The following is a 23910-nucleotide window of genomic DNA, read 5'->3' on the forward strand; positions in this document are numbered from 1 at the left end:
GCCGGCCGCCCTCATTCGCCGCTCCCCCCACCCCCCCGTCCTGCCTGCGGCCTCAGGAAAGCCGCGTTCAGAATGGGTTTGTCAGCTTCCTGCTCTGTGCAGGACACGGTTAAAATTCAGCTCGCCGAGACCGGCAAATAAATACCGCCCCGGTAATTCCTGCGAGACCGGAGACGCCGTGGGCAGCTCTTCCCCAACAGCCCCCACCCTGCAGTCATGAAAGACTTCACACCATCCTTACAGAACAAGGATTTCATGTTTAGTTTTGTCTAGAATTACTTCCAATAATTTACAGAGCACTTACATTAAACAACGACAGCATAAAATCGAGAAAACAATTCGGAAAGGCACACGATACAATCAGATTTTGTCACAGAAATAACAGTGTCTGTAACACTCTAGTTCAAGCTCAAGTTATTACAAACAATGTAAAAAATCGGCATTGCAGCAGGTGGCATTTCAAGCACCAAGCTAAGTTTGTATGCCTACTGTACATTGGATTCAAATGGACTTTAGCCTAGCCTGTAAGGAACAGACACTTCACAGGTTCTCCCAGCTATGGCTAACCCTAAGGTGGTGGTTGAGTATTCGTTGTGCTTTTATTTTGTGAAGTGAAAGGGACACAGCTTCCAGGCTAGTCACGTGTATGGGCATTACTGAACTTCGGTTCAACACTTTTTACATACACATTATATGGCCAAAGACTACATTCGAACTACTGAAGTCATTCTTAAAGCTCTTCTAAATTATATAAGGTCAACCAGTAACAGAGAAAACTATTCTCAAAAGGAGGGAGGAGTCAGTCATAGGGGTAAAAAAAAAATCCATCTTTATTTTGAATGAATTAAAGAGGCTTAGTTAAAAAATAATAAAAAACTAAGAATTAGGTAGAGACACAAAGGAAATGGAAAGCATGATCTGCATAGAAGCCTAAACACAACAGAAACTTCAGTGCCTGTAAACCCAAAAGCCTCACCAGACGTTAAGTCACCTCAGCCCTTGATTGGTTTCCAGTTCCTGAGGTCTGCAAGAAACGCCATTTGAAGTTCCATCCCTCTGGCAGCTGAGGTGGTGGTTTAAGCTCAAATCAAAAGGCTGAAAACATGACCCAGCACTGAGTAGCTCCAAAACGCTTGTCTACTTGACAAATTAGTTGGCCAGTTTTGTTATTTTAGTGATGCAATGAGATGTTAATACAGAAAAAGCTAGAAACAAGCAGCTGCAGACACAAATCTAAACTTAACTAAATCTTTAGCTACAGCTGCTCACGCTTTTGCTAATAGGCAAATCATTGTTTTTACAAAATCTCAATCCTGAAAGGTTACATGCAGAAAACAGCTTTGTGTAAAGTTCTCTTTATTACAGGCAACATTAGTCCATACAGTAATACACAATACTGACATACAAGTGTAATCTTTCAAAATCATCATTTAAACAGCAAAGACCAATAAACAGAATTTTAACTACTTCATTTTCAAAAATTAATATGTTTTTCTCTCAAGATCCTTTTTCAGTTAATTATATTGAAACATACAAATACAGAAAAAATACCCATTCAACATATATTGCAGTTAAATGGTTATTTTGTTTAAAATCTTTAATAAGAAAATCCTTTTTAGCAACCTACATATAGATAAGTAGCAAACTTTGTTTTAAACAAATCCTCTCCATTAAAAGATCTGAAGAATTTTCATCCATCATTTTCTTCTTAGCCCAAAACGTTCTGTTTTGTAATACCTTGATACCTTAAAGTTTTTCATCTGAAGGACTGATACTAGGGGGGCTTCCTAGATATTATAACCTCTTTCCCCCCACTTCTATTTCCTATCTTTCTGTCCAACAGAAGGTGAGTAAGCACGTAATACTTCAGATTTCTTTAATCGCCACTCTGCTTCATAAGAGCATAGACTGGTCTGCTCAATCCCCCTAAATCTACTACATTTTGCTGTTCAGGAGGAACAATATATGCCAATAAAAGCAGAAAACCTGCAGCTTTTCTGTCACATGCTTTAGATTATTGTCAAATTTTCTGGTTTATGCTTCCCAGCTGATAACATGTATGTGTCATCTCAGTATTAGTTTAAATCTTTAAACAAAAAACTATATTTTCCAAAGTCATTATCACTGGGAGCAATCAAGTGGTCTTTTCTCGCTTTGCTGAGTTTCATTCTTAAAACTTGTCTTCGTTCTTCCCACTCATGAAGTTCAGCATTTCCATGGGCGAATTTACAGTTGTTTCCTTCAGTGCAAGTACCAGCCATATATCTGTCAAGACAGATTTCAAATAGTATTTCCATAGAATTATCATTATTGTACCTAGTTTTTCTTCTGGTCATATATTTGAAATACTAAGGACAAAAATATCATAATTGGAGGAGTATTCACTTTTTAAATATGATGATTTAGCATTCAATTATATTTTTCTTTTCCAGCTGTCAAGTGTTTTTAAAGGACACGAGATGTCTCTTTTCTTTCTGTTCTTCATGCTACTACTTTACTGAGTCATCTAATGCCTGAAACTAATTTCATCAGGTCAAATTAACATAGTCATTTAACTCACTAAGCGAAATAACTACGACTGTTAAAAACCTCCAACTTATTAATTACCCTTTGTAAGCTAAATTTGAGTTTTAAATATTCTGTATGACTTAAGAATCTATTTTATCCTATTTTATAGGCACACCAGTTTGTCTTCACTTTATACTGCATATCTGAAGTTTGTTAGTGTTCAAAATATCAAATACATTTAGGACGTTATGCGTAGGTAGCACATAAGCTTTCATGCAAAGACCGTCAATAAAAAAATAACTTGTTTTAAACACTGTGCAGTTTCTCAAGATCTCCAAAGTTCTCAGAATCTTTTAACTTGGAGTAACAAGACATATCTGTACTAGTTAATTTAATCTTTAACTCCAGAATGCAAATTCAAAGTTTTTAGCCTTCTAAAAAGATTCCAACAGTGGAAAGAACTTTCAACATATTTACCTGTTTCTGTCAGGTAAACACTGCATTTAAGAACTAAAGGGAAAGAAAAATATATAACCAGCACTGGGGAAAACCAACAGGTCTTGTGGAAGTCCCTCTTCTATGAATTCATGAAAAATTTCCAGTAACAAATACTCAATTTTAACAAATTTATTTGATCATGTTACATGTCTACTTGCCTTAAAGATCCAGTATCATTGTGCAGCTAGGTCCCATTTATGTATTCCACAAGCAATTAATATGCAGATGCTTAAGTAAACTTCTAATAACACCAATAGTATCTTGTGGAGCTGCAATAATCTTGCTACCCTTTATTAACACCACAAGAGCATTAATTTGGTCCCACTTTGCCACTCCCTGGGATGTATGCAAAGCAAGAAACACTGACTGTCAAAACTAGTAACCACTGTAATTATTTACACTACAAACTGGCATTTTTCAGCATTCTTGACATCTTAAAAGGCACATACCTATCACAAATGCTAAAATAGCCAGTTGGAAAACGATACTGCCAGCAGTTTTGATCATCCTCAGTGTGGAAAACCTTCTCTTTATGCTTTTCAGAAGAAATGTGACCCTGCCATTGCTTCTCACTATTACAGTTCTTCCCACACATCCAACAGTGAAAATCCACCTGTTTTACAAGGAGTTGGAAAAGAAAACAATGAGAATTCAAGACTGTAAGCAGGGAACTGCTCCTAATACACTTTGAATGTTTTCTTGATGTTGGCCTTTAAACTTTTACCTAAATAGAAATAGTGATTTAAACACTGATTTAAACCTGAAGTTTATGATCCCTTTTGGATTTAAAGGGTTCAGAAAAATTGCTACACAGTGTCACAAGTTGCATTTAATGTAGCTAGCTATGATCTAAGGAAGCACCATGAAAATCAGAACAAGAATGTATGTTACTGACTGTGAGAAAAAAAACCCTGACCAGCAACCCCCCACATTTTCATTTACAATTATACCCATGATTACTTACTGTAACTTCAGCATAGTCAGTTGGCATGTGAATTTGCTTCCCATTTTCTTTGTTTGACTGAGCAGCTGTATCGTCTCCTTTTTCTGGTTTTTGACTTTTTAGCCATATATCATACAACTGCTCCAAGTCTTGAACTAATGAGAGCAGAAGCTAAAATAAGTAATTAGCAATTAAAGCAAGAGTTTGAGAATACTAGATAAATGACTGAGTCTGCAAGCATAATTCAGTCCCCATCTATTAAAAGAAGAAAAATTAAGGACAAAATGTAGACAGTTACACAGTTTAGAGATAAGAACCAAGACCAGTATGAATCTCTGGCTACTTACCAAGACCTATTTCACCCTAAGGGAAAGCAAGATGTTACGCATTTCAGAACAGGCACCCAAAGTGCAGATTAACAACTGTGCTGTTGTGTATCGGTATATGAATTTGGGAGTACTAATATAAAGTGTGCTACAGTTTTTGGTAAATTTAATCTGCCACAAATAATCTGCTCACAGATGTTATCAACAAAATCCCAGTGCAACAAACACGTAACTATTTTGTTGAATACTGGGTTTTAAATACCCAGTCTGACCTTATTCAGATTTTTGAAAAAGGCACTTGGCAAAGTTTACCACAAAAGACAGAGGAAAAAAGTGAATTAAGAAGTAGTAAGAATGAAAAACAGTTATATTTACAACATCCTACATTTACTCTTCTACTTACTGCTGTTTTCCTTCATATAGGTCCACATCTCTCTTTCCTCAGGGCTGTGAGCAAATGAGCAGTTCCCATCATACTGACATTTCTTGCCTGAAGCAATATGATTGCACAACTGGAAAGTGAATTAAAAACATCCTTATGGAATATAAAGTAAAATGAATGATAGTAGAATTTTTTATTCTTTTTTTCAGTCTTAGCTAGTGTTTCCCCTCCCAATGAGACATCTATATGACTTGAAAAATAGAATCATGTTGATTTTATTTAAAAAATTCCTACACTGTAGGTAGAAAAAGGAAACTGCTGGAAGCAAGTAGCATGATTGCTTTTTGCCCCAACCAAAATACCAGACCATAGGTATATTTAAACTATTTCTGAAATGTTTACTGGACATTGTAAAAACTTAGTTAAATCACTGAAAAAGTTATTAATTCCCACTGATGAGAAAAGGCTTCACTACTAACATGTGAATCAGCACTTTTCTAAGGCTAAACTCTTGAGAAGCATTATAAACATATTCCAAATAATTCCTGAGGGAAACGCTGCAGAACTGACAAAACCAGTAACTAGTGTTTTCCCAGATACCCTATTTTCTTAACTAAACCATTAGCTTTAGGGTAACATACATCAAATTGCAGAGGCACTTGCTTCTTTGAAGGAAGAGGACGGATAGTCATCCATTTCTTACGTTCATTAGACATTACTAGCACCACACGGCGATCTTTGGTCCATCTAAAACCAGATGCATTCAAGTGAAAGAAAAGAGTATTTTAAAAAGAAGACACATTGTATACACAAGCAGAACCAGGAGAGTGCAGAAAGGGTCTTTATAAATCTCAAATATATCACTATTAACTTTACTCTACTGAAACTTTACCATAACTGATAATTTAAAAAGCCCAAACCAAACAACCACCAAGTGTTGCTTGTGACCAATTATCAGCATAATACAAAGAGAGGACTGTGTTCTGCTTCAATATATGTTTTTTTAATTTCTTGTATGGTTCTTTCGTAAGTAGTAACAAAGTTCCCCAAAAGAGGTTTTCAACAGCTGACAAAACAGTAAAATTTTCACTGTCTGATCTACTTACGGGTGTCTGGCCTTTGCACTGCAGTATTTTTTATTTCTGTCTGGCTCATTAACTTGACCATTTCTCCAGCACTGACCACAAACAAACTTCATCTTCAGATTAAGTGATCCATACTTCATTTGGTTCCCAAGGATCTTAAGCCAAAAAAATAACAACAATAAAAGGTATTTTGCATCTGCAAAGCAGCCCATACAAAATTATAAATTCTCCCCTACAAGGCAGGCTTACAATACCTCCAGGTCAGAGGTTATACTGCACATCTTGTAAGAGTCCTGCTTGTAATTTCAAACTAACTAAACATTTCTTAACAAATGCATTTTTTTAAGCTTATTTCAGTATATATTCCCAGAAGTTGTAATGCTGTATACAAACTAAACACATAGCAGTCCTATGTTTTGAAAAGATAATTAATTGCCCTATGGTAGCTGACTTGGAAATTACGTTTAGGTTTTATGTTCCAGCTGTGACAGAATAAACCAAGTCAGAAAGGAATTGTATAGGAGGAAAGCAAGCATTTTATTCTAAGTGGAGCAAGCCAAAGAAAGCCTATGCTGAAAGAGATTATTTCAGGACAGCATTAAAAAAGTAATTTCTAAAATAAGCTACATTACAGACACGGAAAAAGAATTATCAAAGTCAATGTGGAATTAGTTTAATGAAAAAAAAAAACAAAATACCTGTGATCCATGGGCACTAGCTTCCATGTTCTGCCAGTATTTCTTTGATTCTTGAACAATAGTATCATGTGAAATAGCTGTAAAGGAAGAGGAAAATTTCTTGAGCACTTATGCCTGTATGCAGAGTTATAGACATGCTCAAAATGCAATGCTACGAAAGCCCCAAAGATTTTACCCTGTTTTCATTTTTATGTATTGCATACATATACAGACACTCCTGGCTGGAACTTCAAAGAGCAGAGATGAGCTTTAATTGACTTGGGTAAAGCATGAGTGCAGCACAGACACATGATAACGCAAAAAATCAGCCTTTTGTGTAAAATCGTGTTTCCTGGAGAATCCAACTCTTACTTCAAAATAGAAATTATGTAAGAATTTGCTATCCTTGACTTTGTAGAAGCAGCTGGTAAAAAAGTAACTGTTTACTCAATACTTTTTATCATATTTACATTACTGTTTATTGAATGTGCTGTATGAAAAGCTCCAGCAAGTGAATGCACTGATCCCAAGGTTGCTAATTTCAGAAAGGAGCCAAGGGAGAGGTGACTCCAACAATCAAGAGTAAAGTGAACATTTTACCAAACATACCTGTTTCTTTTTGCATTATCCAGACTTTAAGCTCTACCAGACTGTGAGCATAAAAGCATTTATCCTCTCGTAAACAGCCGTAATGCACCTCATGTCTGCACAAGTCAAGCTGACATCGAACTTGAAAAGGGCGGATTTTGGAATATTTCACCATAGTTTCTCGCAAAATATGGACAAGGCACCTGGTTTAAAAAACAGTCAATTTCAGATATTCCTTAAATTTGTTTTATTCATGTATGGAACATGTTAAGTAACCATTCCTCATGATAGCTTATTCAAATGTTTGGGCGTTTTTTTAGTTGAAATCAGAAAGCCAAAAATATTTCCGAAGGAAGGAATATGTAATTATCATTTTGTGTCTGAGTAAATCAACATCACCCAACAGAATGGCAGGTGTTGGAAGGGACCTGTGGAGATCTAGTCCAACTCGCTTGCAAACACAGGAATCCATCTTCTGCAAATCATTACTGGACTCAATCTAACTGGACCTCCGGTTTCCAAGAGGGAAAGCACATCATTTCCACTTTCAAGTACATATCTAGATCTAATATCAAACACAAGTACTTACTCTTTTGTAGAGCACCAAGTGTTGATGCATCACAGCAACAGCCTAGCTCTTACAGCTATAGCATTTCCTCAAAACTGGGAAGTGGAGTACAAAGCAATTAAAATGCTCCCACTTATGTTTCCATCACATAAAAATGTAAGTCTACTAATTCTCCAGAACTTATATTACACTATTTCCACTATGAAGACTTTCTTAACTTTCAAAGACACTATGTTTTATCAACTAATTTAATAAGGACTATGGTCTATTTCAGACACTGTAATTAAGGTAAACTTAGAACTGAGTTAAAACTACAGCAGAATAAGCTAAACAGAAGAGAAAACTTATGAATTCCTGTACTAATTTAACATCACACATCTATTTAGATCAATGCAGCTCACCAGCTATTAACCAACTGACACCAAACCAAGTAAGATTAAAACACAAGGGTGGATACCACTATTTTTGAACATACTGACAAGGATGCAGTTCACTTTCAATTTAGTTACACGAGACAATCCTTGTTCAGTAAGTCTGTCTTATCAGTACCACCAATGCTTTAACAGTCATTTAGCAAGGAAGAGAAATGAAAGCATTAAAAAAATGCCCTGAAATCTCTACTTTTCATTTGAACCTTAAAGAGATAGTATTTCAAACATACTTGTTTTCTTCAAAGTCATGCATAGCAGGGTGAGAACAAGAAGATGAGTTATCCTTGTTCCTTTTGCTTATTATTCTTGGTTTGTGATCAAAACATTTCTGGAATACAAAACCAGGTAATCATACAGTAAGTATTTTATGCATTTAAAAATATACCTTACCTTAAAGATTTTAAGACAGACCTCAACTCATCTCCAGTCTAAAGCTAGCCAGATTATTGCTGAACATGCATATCAAGACTTGCAAAACAGTCATGTGTGAACCAAAGCATTTTATTATCTATTATCATTTTTACTATGTCATTAGAAATAAAGCAGCACCTCACAAAGAAACATAAATAATCCATGATGTTCTTGAAGAAGTCGGGACACAGTCATGTTGATTTTTCCATTTCCTCCAAAAAGAGCTTCCCGACTAAAGGCTCCTTTGCGCTCCAGTGTCCACACATCAATTTCCTCTTGGCAATATGCAAACGTGCAGTGACCTGGATATCTGCACTCCTCTTCAGCAGCAACATCTAAAATAACATTGAATATGACACCTATTTTATTGGAAATTCATTTTAAAACTTTCACTACCTCAACTTCAAAGTATTTTAATAAAGAGGCTACACCTGTTGTAAACAGGCCACTTAAGTCTAGCAGACAGCAGAAAAATCTTACACTGAATGACATGCTCTGAAAATGTAAAACTGCCCAGACTGATGCACTCCTCTATCAACTATCCTTTCTCTAGTCCAAGGCAATAATGCTGAGAATCCAGAATGTCCTTTGTTTAAATATATCTGTTAATTAATCCAAGTCATCTCACTCACATCACATGTAGAGATGTATACAGCAAAACTCTAACAGTAAGTAGCCCAGCACTCAGAAGCAAAGTTCTCCATGACCAAGAAGAGCATGTTCTCTAAATAATCACAGTAACGATCAGAATAGTCTCTACTACGGCCTTTGAAAATGCAAACAACCTAGTCAACTTCCTTCTCCAATTCCCAAGAGCAAGAATAAACCTCATTCTATACTTGACTACAGCAAAGCTAAACTATATTGCTTTGAGTTCAGGCATGACTATTTCACTCTCTACCCATAACACATACCTTTGCATATATAATATGGTCCCACATACTGTGTCTTTGTTGGTCTCGGGCGTATTTTTTTCCATGATTTATCTTCAGAGTTTTTTATTCTGCCAATTAGAATATCCTTCTTACATTTATGTTCTAAACTGGGATGGTAAGCATAATCCAATAATTTAGGACCTGAAACAATATGAGGAAATTGGTTACACTTCCATAAATGGCACCATCGTCTTAACATTTCCACACACAGACTGGCACATAAGTCCAAAAGCAAAGTACATGAAGACACAGTAGAGAATTACTACTTGTACCACCAACTCTAAAGAACCAGAAGGCATTAACAGCCATGTTGAGCAGAACAGAATAAGCTAAATACTTACAAAAGGACCAGTTTCAGCAAGGAAAGTCCCATGAGTTATTTAGGGAGGGATGCTTTGGGAGAGCAATTGATGCATTTTTTCCAAATTCCAAATCATATGTTTTCATAAACTGATTTAAAACTTGAATTGCTTATTCACATAAACCAACGCAGATGAATTCCAAGGATCAAGTGAATGGTTCTCTTAACTTTCAATTTTTATTGTATTAGAACTGTTACTATGTTCAGAAACAAAATACACTAGGTAAAAGAATACACAAGTGCCAAAAATATAAATTCCAGTCCCAGAACTTTGTGGGTTTGGAAACAAAAAATATGCCCAGCTTTAAACTCTACTTTTAGGATAATACTGTAGTGAATTTTACCACCAAAATGAAGATATCAGGGGGAAAGACTAAAGACGAGCAGATGTTCAGTGAATTTTGCTATTTAAGGGACTACTGAAACAAAAGCGTGACCTACTTCCCCTGGACAAGAGGCTGATGGAACAGTATCATTTCAAAAGCAAGTAGTAAAGTACAAGACACTTAAAGGCTTTGCTAGGGATGCAAAGAGAGAACAAATAGATGCTCTGATAAAAAAAGTGAAGCTAGGAAGGTACTGTGTACTTCCACAAATATTTTATAGCTCCTGCTTTTAACAGAAAGTGTTCCAAAGTTTCTCAATCATCACTTCACGGATTTTTCTTGTAAAAGCAATTTTAAACTAATACAAAAGTTCTTTGAACTATGAAAGTCATTCCCTTAACATCTCAACACAATTTTTTATTAGTGTATCAATATCAAAGGCACCTGCAGCTTGAAAAACAATGCTTATTTTTAAGATTAGTCTAACTAAAAGCTATTGCCTCTAGAACATGATGCTGTTTAACTGCAGCAGCTCAGGCCTAAAAGATTAGTTACATTAAAGCCTAGTACTGGTTAACATCCTTCGAGTCAATGCAGTGGAGTTAATTATTACTACGGTTTGGAAGCCTCAAGATTTAGAATTAGTTTGAAAGAACAATAAAACAGATGGGATGTGAAGGTTACCAGGTACTTTGAACTGCAGTTCAATTCCCCATGGCCAATCAGAGAGAGTATTGCAAGTTTTTTTTAGTCTTGAGCAAAGGTGTCACTCTTCACAGTACCCTGGGGGTTGGGAGGAAAGTGAATACAGAATGTGAATGACCTTACACAGTAAACCTAGAGCTTGGGGAAAGCGTGTGGTGATCTGTGATGGCTTTAGGAATCAAGAGTCTGTTAGGACAAGAAATAAAGACAAGAAGGAAACAGGTAACAGTTGTTGAAACACGTAGCCATCTCTTGAATCATAATGCTGTACTACATCTCCAAAGAACAAGTGAAGATTAATATTGTTTAGAAGGCAACATTTTAACTTACGAGTACTAATTTTTCTTTTTTTTTTTTAATAATCAACCCAATCGAGTCCAAAAGCCCCTTACCTTTTTTGACAAAACATAACTGGCAGGCTTGTCTTAGCTCATGTGTGCCTTCTAATGGATTTCTTGCCACAAGTGCTGAAGATACAGGTATATTAGCACTTCCACTACTAAAAACATTTGAAAAGTCATTTCTAGTTTGGCCAGCAATTCCCATGTAATTTTCAGACCCAAACAAACTACTAGGTCCATTTATCTGTTGGGAGAAAGCATAGTTTACTGAATCCATATGATTAAATTTATCTGCAATTAAAATTTAACCTACTGAAATTATTATTCAAAGCCTAAGAAGGACTACACACAAAACCCCACAGTACAAACTTAACTACATGTCTAAGAAGAGGACATGGAGATTCTACAAAAGCTATATTCCCAGCACAGACTAAGCATGTAACAAGACCCAGGTACAGTGAGAAGAACAGCACTTTGCGGACTAATTATTACTCCATCCTGGCTCATGAGGATGCAAACCTTCATGCCACCTTTCCAACATGCCAGCAGCATGATTGAAAATACACAGCACAACTAGAGTACAGAGACCAGATGGACTCTGACACAAGGTGGTCTTGGCTCTGTTCCTATACTACGACATTGCTCCAGGATTTCTAATATTCAGCACTCAGATCACAAGAGATTTTCTCTCTATTAAGATTGATTATTTCACACTTCCCACAGTATTTTACAGCAAGTTCCTCAGAATGGAAAAGTGGCTATGACAACAGTCAAATTTTGTGTAAGTGAAACAACCTTTGTAAATTTGTTCTGGTGTTTCATTACCGTTGCTGTGAGCTACTATACACTGCTTTCCAAACAAGAATCATCTTTATGGTACAAGTGCCATTTTTCAATGATAGAAACTTCTACTGTAAAAATTAAGATCTATGTTAAGCTTTCAAGGTGCTAGCATTTGAACTGATATAAAAGGGAAAGTGAAAATACTTACAAACAATGGGGAACTATTGCTGCTAAGTGTTGGTGTTCCATCTCTAGAAGCTGAACTTGAAAGGTCTAAAGGAATGAAAAGAAGTTTTATTATTTCAGTTCCCTGAAACATCTTATGTAAAAAATTATTTCTCATTCTTGAGAAGTATGAATGGTTTGGGTTTTTGACAAACACCAAAGGTTTTTTTGTTTTCTATGAGTACTTTTCTCCAATTATGTAAAAGCCCCCTGTAAATGTCTGGATAATGAGCTTCAGCAAAATCATCCGCTTAACACCAGTAGTAGCTTCAGAAGCATATGCCAGAGCAACACAAAGATACTTGGGTGGTACAAAAAGGATAGCTAGATAAATGACAGCTATCAAAACTGAACACAGTGGGTTTGGAGCATACTTATGCAGACACCAAGTAAACAAAAAGCTTTATTTACACCTCTTTTGTACAACCAACACACTGGTTATCAATATCATCAAAAATTGTGAGCACAGATCAAATGTTACATGTTAAATATTACTGAACACTTGTGAAAACTCATTTGTTAAAAAGAGAAGCCAGCTGGCTCACACAAACCTTTCATCATAAAAAGTTAAATGTTAAGACTTATTTCATACCTCTTTTTGGGTCACTGATTGAAAAGGTGCTTAATGGTGAACAAAAATTTTCCAATGAAGAAGCTAAAGGCTGTGGAAAGATTTCTGAAAGAGAAGGTGAAGGAACAAATCCTGCATTAACTGGTAGTGTCCCCAACAAAGAGGCAGAGAAAGGTACACTAGGAGCTACACTTCCTGCAGGAACAGGTCCTCTGGCTCCTGTAGTTTGCTGAGAGAAAAAGAAATTTAAAAAGAAGATTCACACACAGCAAAAACACTTTCAAGCACACAATCTGCAAATATTTTAACAAAGTTTTTATAATCCTATTGAAAACCAACAATAACAGGTAGCCTACAGTGCCACAGTACTGCACTGAGCTACCGTACACTTAAGAAAACTACACTAATCAATGCCCAAACAATGCCCTAATGAAAGGAATTATCTATGAATCAACCACTTTAAAGGGTCAGTTAGTATATTCACTTATTATCATGTTTTAAATTTTCTATTAATCAGATCACAGCTGAATTTCCAAATCATGATTAAAACATAGAACAGGGCAGAGTAGAGAGAGTCAGAAATAAACATGGATTTTTTTCTGAATAAATAAAACATAATTCTAATTGCAGTACAGTGAAGAGGCAGCTTTGAAATAAATCCTCAGATAGAATCAAATGCTACCATATTCTGCAAAGACCAGATCACCTTCCGCCACCAAGGAAAAGAACATATCCTTCTGTACACTTTTGTTAAGCAGATATCAAGTGGGGAAGTTTGCTTCCCTTCTCCTTGTCATCCCAAGAAGCTCCCCCCCCTTGTCTGGAGGCTGACTGCATAGGTTTGCACAGAATTTGGCCAACATGAAACTCCCTGTTCCCCAAGCTGCTAGCCTACAACTCGCTCAAGATTCTACACTACACAAGACTGCAGTCTATCTTGGAAGACTGTATTTTCTCCTGCCTTTTTCTAAGCCAAACTTCCTAGGACCTCTTAAAAATAATTACTGTTTCTACATTTCTGAAATACTTTCCTAAACACAAAATGCATAAACCAGAAAATCAGAAACCCAAGAATTTAAAGATTTACAACTGCATCCATAGCTGAATGACGAATTAAAATCGTAACTACTTGAAGAATTAAATATGCCACAGCAGCAGATAACACTGCAATACTAAGGGATCCAAATGACTGGTAGGGCCACAGCAGTCATGGCCAATTTATCTGATAAATTCAGACAAGTCTGCTCATCAGTCACTGCTCTTATTTTGATTAACAGATGAGAAATTGTATTCCTTGCAGACTGTTCTAGCTCTGGAGTGAGAGTGTATTAAGAATGACTCTTCCTGTGCTTGAATTTATCTAATATTCTCTTCTGAAAATATAACAGTTAGATTCATGGCCAACCTTTTTCTGGTTATCCAGGAGGTGGATCTGGACAAAGCTCTGACTTGCAGAGATACTAGAGAATGCACTGGAAGACCACAGCACAGGTACTACTGTCCTGCAAAGCTATGAGCATATGCTGAACTATAGTTTCTACAGCTGCAGGTTGAGCACTCCAACACACCCTCATGTTCTGAGAAGGTTTGTTTCCACCCAAAAAACACAAACCCAATCACACTACCCAAACTTCAAATGTCTACTTTGCTTTTCATAGTGCTTCCTGGAAGTAGTATCGAGAACAAGAGGGAACAGTTTTAAGCGTGAGGAGGGCAGATTCAGTCTGGATATTAGGAAGAAATTCCTTACAGTGAGGGTGGTGAGACACTGCAACAGCTTGCCCAGGGAGGTCGTGAATGCAGCCTCCCTGGAGGTATTCAAGGCTAGGTTGAATGCAGCCTTGAACAACCTGGTCTAGTGATAGGTGTCCCTGTCCATGGCAGGGAAGGTTGAAACTAGATGATTTTTAAGGTCCCTTCCAACCTAAATCATTCTATTATTCTGTGATTCCTACCGCAGAAGTACTGGCAGTATTTCTGACATAGTATCCCTCCCCCCACCAACCTCACTCATGTTTTCCAACACTTAAACCCAATGTTATTGTCCTTGGAGCTCCTTGGGTCCTGCTATCTTTACAGCCCCATTTGCAAGAATCTGCACCTGAGAAAAATCAACCCAACGATACACAAACACAGTTCAATGTAACCAGGAAAGGTAATTCACATTTCACTAGCCCACTTGATAAAAATACAAGATCCCACTTATGAGGATAGTCTCTCAAGAAAGAAAACAAAAGAAGTCTTACCATTACACTCTCATCTGGATCAGGCACAGAATCAAGTAATTCATCAAGTTCTTCCCCAATAATTATATCTCCATCACCACAATCTAGACATGCTTCTGGCATAGAGAAAGAAACATTCCCTCCATTTGCCAGCACTGCGGAAGGCAAAGAAACTTTTTCCACTTGAAGAGGCATAACAGAAGATAAAGATGGTACAGGTACTGATGACACTTTAGACACTTCAGAAACAAAGTTTGATGAAGCAGCAGCGGACACCAACTCTTGCTTCTGGTCAGATAAATCTGAAAGAAGTAAGGTAGGAATGACTGGAACTTTTGTTCAAAGATGTAAAACTATCATGCGTAACTTTTACCCTGACAATGTGGGGAGTGAGAGAGCGGAGAAAACTGAAAAAGTTTTAAGCAAAACCACATGAAACGTTTTCCACTTCTACCAGCTTCCAATTCATATGTACCTATATCTCAGCTTTTGTATTACTAGAATTAAAAAAGATAGGAAAAGTTACAGACCCATGTGGTGGGGCACACCCATCCTGGATGGGTCTGAGAAGAACCCAGCCCCAGGTGGACAAAAGAAGCTTAATCTGGGGAGGGCTTGGCCCCTCCCCTGCTGGGAAAAGGTGGTCCCCTGACTCAAAGGTGGTCTATTCCACTCCCCCTTGCTGTCCAGCAAGCCTATAAAAAGGGTGGACATCTTGCTGCTCGCTCTCTCTTTCCTGCCTCGTCTGCTGGAGAAGATCTCCTGCTGCTGTTGCTGTCACTGCCTCCTGCACTGGACCGTGTGGCTGGGGCCCCCTGTCTCTCCCAGCTGAATCCACCGACATCCAGGGGAACACAAGGCCATCCAGGCTTGGTTTTGTATATTTTTCTCACTTACCCTCATCCCTCACCTCTGTGAACCCCCCTGTTACTGCTATATATATATATATGTAAAATTATTTTTCCTTTCCCTTTAGTAAAAAAAAGAAAAAAATTTACTCCTCCTACTTCCAAACCAACTTCAGATTATTTCTTTCACGAATTTTTTTTTTTCTTTCCCCTACCCTTTTTTTTCTTTTTTCTTTTTTCTTTCTTCTCTCTCTCTCCACCCTGAGAGAGGGGCAGGGGGAGGAATTTCAATCTATTATCATTTGATGAGCTCCTAAACTCAGAGCTCAAACTACCACAACCGGGTACTTAATTAAACCTGTAGCCTCTTCTCCCCTCCCTGTTCTTCCAGGCTGAAGAGAACAGCAGGAGACAATTGCTATAGGAGCAGTTCTAATCATATAAAGGTCAGAAGACTGAAAGGAAATTTAGACAGCCACTTAAATATGTAGCTCTGGAGATGAAGAGATTAGACTTTTTACTACAGATCTTTCAATTGAAAGGATAATATTTCTTAAGAACTTTCATTACAAATACAACAAGATATGCATATCTAGCTTCCTATCATTAATATTGTAACACGTTAATATTATAACACATTAATATTGTATCAAGACTCACCTAATTCAATATCTTCTACAGAAGAATTCTGTAAGTGAGAAAAAAAATATCACTCAGCACTTTGCACAAGAGCCATATGAAGTCTAATGGAATTTAAAGGTCAACATTTTTTAGGTAAAGCATCCATTTGCAGACTGAAATCCATTCACAGTATCACTAAAAATCCACAACAAACCAACAAAAGTGAAGGTAATAAAAGAGTTTAAATAATATCTTAAATGATCCTATGTTTCCTCATTCATTTACAGCTAAATTGTCTACATTCACATGTTCCTATGTTTCCTCATTCATTTACAGCTAAATTGTCTACATTCACATAAAAAAGTCTGGAAGATAAAATTGAACTCCTCCACATTACTGCTATTCAGACACATTTCAAATAGCAAGATAAATGCAAATTCATCTGCTAGTGAAGGTCAAATTTGGGCAAACACATAAATTAAAAGGGATTCTATAGCAGCACCATTCGCTTTATTAACAACAAATAAAATGAATAATTAAACACATTATCTATGCCCTTGCCTCAATATACTAAAAGTAAATATATTCATTAGACTGGATTTAATGCTTTAGTTAGCATTTATTCTACAACGATAACTTGAATGGTAATCTTATGTCCTATTTTGCCATAAAAACATAGCAAAACTGGTCAGAAAGTTCAAAAGAACCCTTAAGTTCAAAATAACAGCATTTTACATAAAAGGTCAGTTGCATCCTTTTCATTTCATTGTGAAATTAGGTAACAATTAGTCCCAGTAGTTTGCATTCAGCTTGCATTTGGAACATATAAAACCTTACCTGAGTTGATACATCACTAGAAACTGAATTTGAGGAAGGTGGCTGCAATGAAAAGATATCTTCATTAAATACAAAATTGATACCGAGAGGGAAACCTCAATATAAAAAGCTAAAATAAAATCTTACCTTTGCTCTTACATATGCTTTCCTTATTTTTAACCCCAGTTTTCGAGCTAGTTCTTGGGTAAGCTTAATCACACTTTCATCCTGAAAGACACAAATAGAATTTTATAATTTACAGTCAAGACACCTGTTTACAACTCAGTCGATATTCTGCAAGATCCCTACATGCAGGATGTTTCATAACGTATCTTTATTCTTTTACAAACAGATGAGACTGCAAGCTAACACTGAAATATGCAGCTACCCTCAAGTAAAATTACTCCAGTATTTTGAGTTTTCAAGAAAGCCAGAAAATAGATAGTATCCTCTTTTTATCAGAATTTAAAATAATGTAAAGGTTTTTCCATACCCAGAGAAGTTCAGAGAAGCAGAAATTTTTTGTGGCTGAGTATTTTTTGTTTGTTTGAAGAGGATGTTTGTCCTTTTAAGGAACAGGGGGTTTCATTGGTTTGTTTTTACACAAACAGAGGGCCACATTTCTGATTCCCATGTCATCTACTACATAACACTGCTGAATTATTTCATGAGAACTCTGTCTGTTGGCAGTAATTCCCCACACAACTAGAAAAGTTGGTTATATTTCAACCTGTCTTATAGTTACAACTATTCATTTAAATTATTTTAAGATTTAGGTTTCAGAATGTGTCCTACAGAAAAAAAAAGCTATTTATAAAACTTATATAAAGGCACAAAAATCTTAAGCAGAAACATTCAGATATGGAGGTGCGAAGTGAGGATCTAAAGTTACACATTTAGATAAACTGCTTGTGTCTTTGGAAATGCAATGAAACCTTCTCCCTATCAAGGGGCAAACCTAAGCTCAACAGTTTATCCAGGCATTTCACTGTAATTTTGATGTAAAAAGGAAAAAACAAAACAAAACTCAGAATTGTGTCCTGAGATCAGCCTATTTTGAGCAAAGCATGTAAAATTTCCATCAGCATTTTAATTCAATTCAGGAAAGCATTTCTGAAGTCACTCGTTACGTTTTATTTTGCATTTATAAAGGGTCTCAGAGAGCAAAATTAGATTAATTTTGGAGGAAACTAAAAACCAAAATGAAACCAAACAATGAAAAACCAAAACAACTACCAACCATGGAAATCAGATCCTCAGGAACAGCATCCTAGTCTACAAATCGTCTCCTATCTTACCACACACTACTTGCTAATATAGATACAGCCTAACATTAAGTGCAGCGGTAAGTGATTTGGATGAAGGACAATAGAGAAAAATCTTTTGAAGTGCTTGAAAAGCTCAAATATCGTTATCAGAACAATCAATATTGTATGTAACAATTCCAGGTGGTTTTTCTCTTTAAGTCATGAGTATACTTCTGACTGTATAGAATTTTAAACAATTAATTCACTGGTTCTAGAGTTTATTACAAACATTCGTGGCACTTGACCCCCACTGCAAAGTGACTTCAAAGTGACAGTTAACACAACAAATCAAGCTCGGGGACTATAAACCCTCCTAGCAGCCTTCACTTCCATGACAAACCCAGTTCTTAGAGGAATGAGAAACATTTCATTGTATTAAAAAAATCAAATCAAACAAAAAAATCTTTAATGGTCTTGATATATGTGTATGTTTTCTGTAGTAAATCTTTAAAAACAATCATCAATATGTAATTTACTTACCTGTGGCACAGCAAGAGAGCATTTTGCAACAGCATCATAAGCCTTTGTGTAACTTCCCAGCTCATTCAAAGCTTTTGCTTTCCGATAGAGCGCTCTGAAATTGTTTTCATTTAATCGTAATGCTATCTCACAGCTTTCTAGAACTTTTTCATGCAATCCCTAGAAGGAGGAAAAAAAAGGTGCTAATCAGAATTATTATCATTGAAATAATGAATTTAAACTGTCTTAGGTAAAGATACTGAAACACGATAAAACATTTACCATGGCCACTGCACACTGCATGTATGAGTCCTGTAAGTCACCAATTTATGCCACTAAAACCAAGCAGGGCTATCATTCATGTGAAATCCAGTAATAGTTATGAAGACAAATGAGCTTTTTCACAAGAGGCATCTTATTCCACAGAGAAAGCAGCAGACTCAGGTGCAATCAGCAGTGTAAATGGATAAAAATACTGTTCCATCAACTTCTAAGCCCAGTATGACTCTTTTATGATAATATTCTAGTAACTAAAAATATCTCTATGATCATACGTGTAAAAAGAAGATACTAAATAATATGCCAAAATGATGATTTGAAACATGACAATTCTCAAATCAACACTAAGAGCTTTTCACTCACTAGGAACCTTTCCATGTCTACATATTCTCTTAGCACATTGCTTCTAAGAAATCATACTGTTTTTAAATAGAAGCTTACCATATTTGAAAAACATGCTATCCTGTTCACATGCAGCTTCTCTAAAATATCATCAGAAACATGGATTTCTTCAGAATTAGCATAATCAGCTATGTTTATAGCTTCTGTATAGTGACTCAGTGATCCTCTCCAATCACCTTCTCGATATACATCATTACCTTCATTAAAAAGATTTCTAACAAGCTCCCGTATAAATAACTAGAACAAAGAAAAGAAACATCAGTCAACAGTGGTTTTGTTGTTTATGTTCCTTATTTCCAAATATATTTTGAACAGAAAATTTATACTTCCAACTTCACAGAATCAGAATTAAATGCACAAGTTTTGTCTCTATCAGTATTTTTCTTCTGACTCCTTTCAATCTCTAATATTCAGCGTCACAAAATGTGCGAATAAAAGAAGCTGAACTATTAACAAAAGAATTACTTTGTATAAGTAGCTTAAAAGAGACATATACATAAACATGTTCCATACATTCTTTTAGCAATCAGCAGCTATAGCAACTCACAAACCAGTAGTACACAAAGGCTGAAAGGCTGCTTTTGCAGAGCAAAAGGGTTTTTTTAATCTATAATGTGAACAATTGAATTTTATCTAATGTGTTCTCAAATCCAATTAAACCACTTACCACCACATAAAAATGCTACGAAGATGAGTCCAAAAATGGTAAGTCAAAAATTATGCAACATAATAACATGTAGCAAACCAAAATATGTTATGGAGGTATATGTGATTGAGGTCCTTTTATCTCACTTTTGCTGTTCTACTCTAAACTTTACTCAGAATAGCACATTGTTTTATTCAAGCAATGCCCCAAATTCATCCCTAACACCAGTATAAAAAGCTTTAATCTGAATTGCTATATAAGTAAATTCCAACATTCAAATACCTGAATACCTGTATCACAATGCAAGTATTCTTCCAGTTCCAATACACTGAAAATTGTAAATTACCATTCATAAATGACCATTCATACTATACCATTACAGAAATTATGATTATAAACAAGAATAAATATAATAAAATAGGTCCATGGTAAAAACCCTTCTGGAAATGCAAAAAGTTATTTCATTACCTCATACTGTTCTTGTGTCCCTGGATAGGGCAAGGTAGATCTAGAGAAAGAAATTACAGAATTTATTTATACATATTGCTTAAAAGATGATCACATCAGAGAACACTGGTTCTTACTAAAAAGAATCTCAATGCAAGACGCAAACCTTGAAATACTGTCCATGGCCTGTGTTCAATGTGGCAAGATTAGTTTTGATGAAACTTTGTTTTCTTATTACTAATGACTCATTTTCATTTAAAGATAAGACTGGTAATGTAACTCAGCTATTGAAAATATATTAAGGTTTTGAATGCTTTGAGTTTAAAACCTCAATGGTGCCTGTTTAAAAACAATTTCCTTCCTCTTCTCCACTGTACAGAAATAGATTATACATGTAAAGTATTATAAAATGACAAATTATTTGTCAGAAGAACACCTCAGTTTTAATCAAGTCATAGCAATGACACAGGAATTTAAAGAGCACTTTTGTATGACACACTAGATTTTCTCTAGCACAGAGCAGAGGTATTTACTTTTAACTTTTCATGAAGAAAAATAGGAGCCTTCTCCCTTCCTATATAGGTTATCTAAGAATCTGTTTCTAAGTAATTTTCAAAAGGGCAGTTTTGGGTTTTTGTGTTTTGTTTTTTTTTTTAATTTTGTTTCATTTTAAAGAATACTTTATGTGAGCATTGAAATAGTGTGACATTTCACAATGATTTTAAGCTAACCAGGATCCTCTAGCGAAGAATTTGGCATTTGTCCAAATAGAAATTAACTACTAAGACAATTTTTCAGGTTAAATTGTAGCTCCACAGAGTTGAAATGTTTGGGTAGTGGTAAAGAAAAAAACTCTACTCCTATAGTGGCAACCTATTCTTAGCTGTCCGTAACTGTAAGGTGGATTTTTAGGGCTATCTATGGTTTCCATCTACCATAAAAATTCCATGCTGATTTTTCTCGAAAGCAGAGAAGGAATACCCTCCCATCTTCAATCTGCTCTGTTTGGGAACAAAGAAAGGTTCTGTCTTTTCTCTAAGACTGCTCCCCATTTCCACATTATTGTTAACAAATATTCTAAGGAGAAACAGAGGTCTTCCGGCCTCCTCTGCTGGTGCTACATTAAAAGGACTTTCCCAGAGCTAATTGTGTGTATAAGCATACAAGAATAAGACCACAAAAATCATACTCTATAAACTGGAGTCCTTTCTTAATGTCCTGTTGTCTAGTGCTTCTCTCTTCCGACACATTGGACATGTTATCCTGAACATCCAGTTCTTGGATACACCACTCCTCAAAAAGGGAAGAAATAAAAACAGTTGTTAATATGTAGCAGTTTGCATTTGGTACACTGGTACAGAAGGATCCAATCTCACGTCAACACTAAGATCATTATACAAATGTGATATTGCATACCACATCTTCAGAGAACATGCTCTGAAGAAACTTCAAACACTGAAGTGCTCAAAGCAATAGAGGTAGGAGCTCCAGGTCAGAACCAACACCCTATCTGTCTGTGCCAGTGTTACCCAACACTTTCACAGAAAATCTTTCTTCTAATTCCTGCTTTATTTTTGGTTTTCCACTTATTTACTCTACATGATGCAGAATCATGTTAGTGAAACTAAAACAAACTACAAGCACAGCTTGCACATACTACTGCTAAAACAAGCTAAGGTTCCACACTGTCCTTTTTTAATAGCTTCATATTTCTTTTGTTAGTTGAAGTAGAGATAAACTCAAGACCTTGGTGTATTTATTAAAATAATTATAGAAGTAGTAGTAGTAGTAACAACAACAATAATAAATAACTCCAAACTGATTAGAAAACTACTAATTAAGTTTAATTCTAGAGTCTCTCATCATCACCCAAACATTATGGTGTAATTAGAAGCAAAATACTACAGCTTTAACAATATCTACCAGTTGACTATGGTATTTTGGAAACTATACTAGCAAACACTACCTACTGCATTCGAAAAACTGAATAAATTCAGTATAATTACACATCAGCAGCTTGACATTTCAATCAAATGTAAGTAGTCTGAATAAATAATTATTTTTCTACTTCCTGCCTTCCATTTACTGAATTTACAAATATTCAAGTTAAACAGGCTAAAATGATCTGCCTAATCTTCAAGATAAGGCTATCTGACATGTGGTTTCACAGCTGCACAGAGTTGTGATGAACTGCAATATAAGAATGTAACTTGTTCTTACAAAAAAAGATCAGCAAGGCAGTTTTTTCTGAAAATACTGAAATTCAGAAAAAAGGCTTTTAGCTTCAGGAAATACACTTTTTTTGGTGAAGAAAAATATTTTTGTAAGCATCTGTAGTTAAAAAAAAAAAAAAAATTGACCTGCACGCAATCCCTGTCTGTTTCTGTCCCTGAAATTAAGCTAAAAAAATCCAGTTTTCTGCTGGGTTACCATTTCACATCAACATGGGAAGAATGAAAACAAAGTAAAACAAAACCCAAAATAACCCCCAGCAAACTCAGCAAAATCGAAACTGAGAACAGAAACTGTCTGGAGAATACACCCTACTTCCTTGGAATAAAGAAACAAACTGAAGAGCTTTCAACTTGAATGTTTACAAACCTTTCAAAAGCATCTTAAACAAAAATACTTCAAGCCATTAAGACTTAGTTCTATTATAACACTTTCCTAAAACAAGCATAAGAAAGTGAGTAATTTTCTTAAGGTCAATAAGCAAAGTAACAGAAGCAGTCCGCAGTCCTCATTTCACCTCACTTCCCTAGTATCACCAACCGTTAAAAAAAATAAATGAAAATCAATCTGTAGATAAATATTATGGGCAGCTACAACTGTTCACTGACAGGAATTGTTCATGTATTGCTTGTAGGTATATAAATAGCACTCAGTAATCTGCTCTCCAAGAGGAAATAACCATGAACACCTTTTATAACTGTTTGTCACGTTACTTTATGTATCGCCTGTTCTTCCACAATTTAGCAATACATAGTGTGATTCTGGTGCATATACTGAAGACTTGTATCATAAATGTTTTAACCAATGTCTATGAATAAATCTAAAAGCCAAAAATAAATTTATTTGGCACCCCATTTATTTATGTACTCATTCATGGCTTAGGTTTTAGAAACAGAGCAGCAATACCAGCATATGCTTTCCCATGAAACTATAAAAAAGGGAACCATCAATGTCAATAATGAAC

The 23910-nt window shown here is 35.8% G+C and overlaps 1 protein-coding gene across 1 annotated transcript; it reads right to left on the minus strand.

The window, feature by feature from the left end:
- Positions 1–1617: 1617 nt before the first annotated feature.
- Positions 1618–22009, minus strand: ZC3H7A (zinc finger CCCH-type containing 7A). Its single transcript, XM_054390818.1, has 22 exons — positions 21904–22009; positions 20736–20775; positions 19661–19858; positions 18962–19120; positions 17322–17402; positions 17196–17237; positions 16398–16425; positions 14911–15191; positions 12686–12893; positions 12077–12141; positions 11137–11329; positions 9332–9493; positions 8556–8752; positions 8237–8334; positions 7029–7210; positions 6441–6517; positions 5764–5897; positions 5299–5404; positions 4679–4787; positions 3971–4104; positions 3456–3619; positions 1618–2265 (listed from the first exon to the last, which is right to left on the minus strand). Exons 1-22 carry the CDS (start codon positions 21969–21971, stop codon positions 2076–2078), a joined length of 2916 nt encoding a protein of 971 aa, XP_054246793.1. The 5' UTR covers positions 21972–22009; the 3' UTR covers positions 1618–2075.
- Positions 22010–23910: the final 1901 nt, after the last annotated feature.

This window comes from Indicator indicator, chromosome 22 (genome assembly GCF_027791375.1).
Source record: "Indicator indicator isolate 239-I01 chromosome 22, UM_Iind_1.1, whole genome shotgun sequence".
In the NCBI taxonomy this organism is placed as follows: Eukaryota; Metazoa; Chordata; class Aves; order Piciformes; family Indicatoridae; genus Indicator; species Indicator indicator.

Bases quoted from the DNA above. Each gene is read 5' to 3' on its own strand.
- ZC3H7A (XM_054390818.1), bottom strand. From the start codon at position 21,971: ATGTCCAATGTGTCGGAAGAGAGAAGCACTAGACAACAGGACATTAAG. The intron at 19,859-20,735 runs GTAATGAAATAA...TCTTTGTTCTAG, and splicing joins GGACACAAGAACAGTATGAG to TTATTTATACGGGAGCTTGT. The intron at 11,330-12,076 runs GTAAGTATTTTC...TTCTCCCAACAG, and splicing joins GCAATAGTTCCCCATTGTTT to ATAAATGGACCTAGTAGTTT.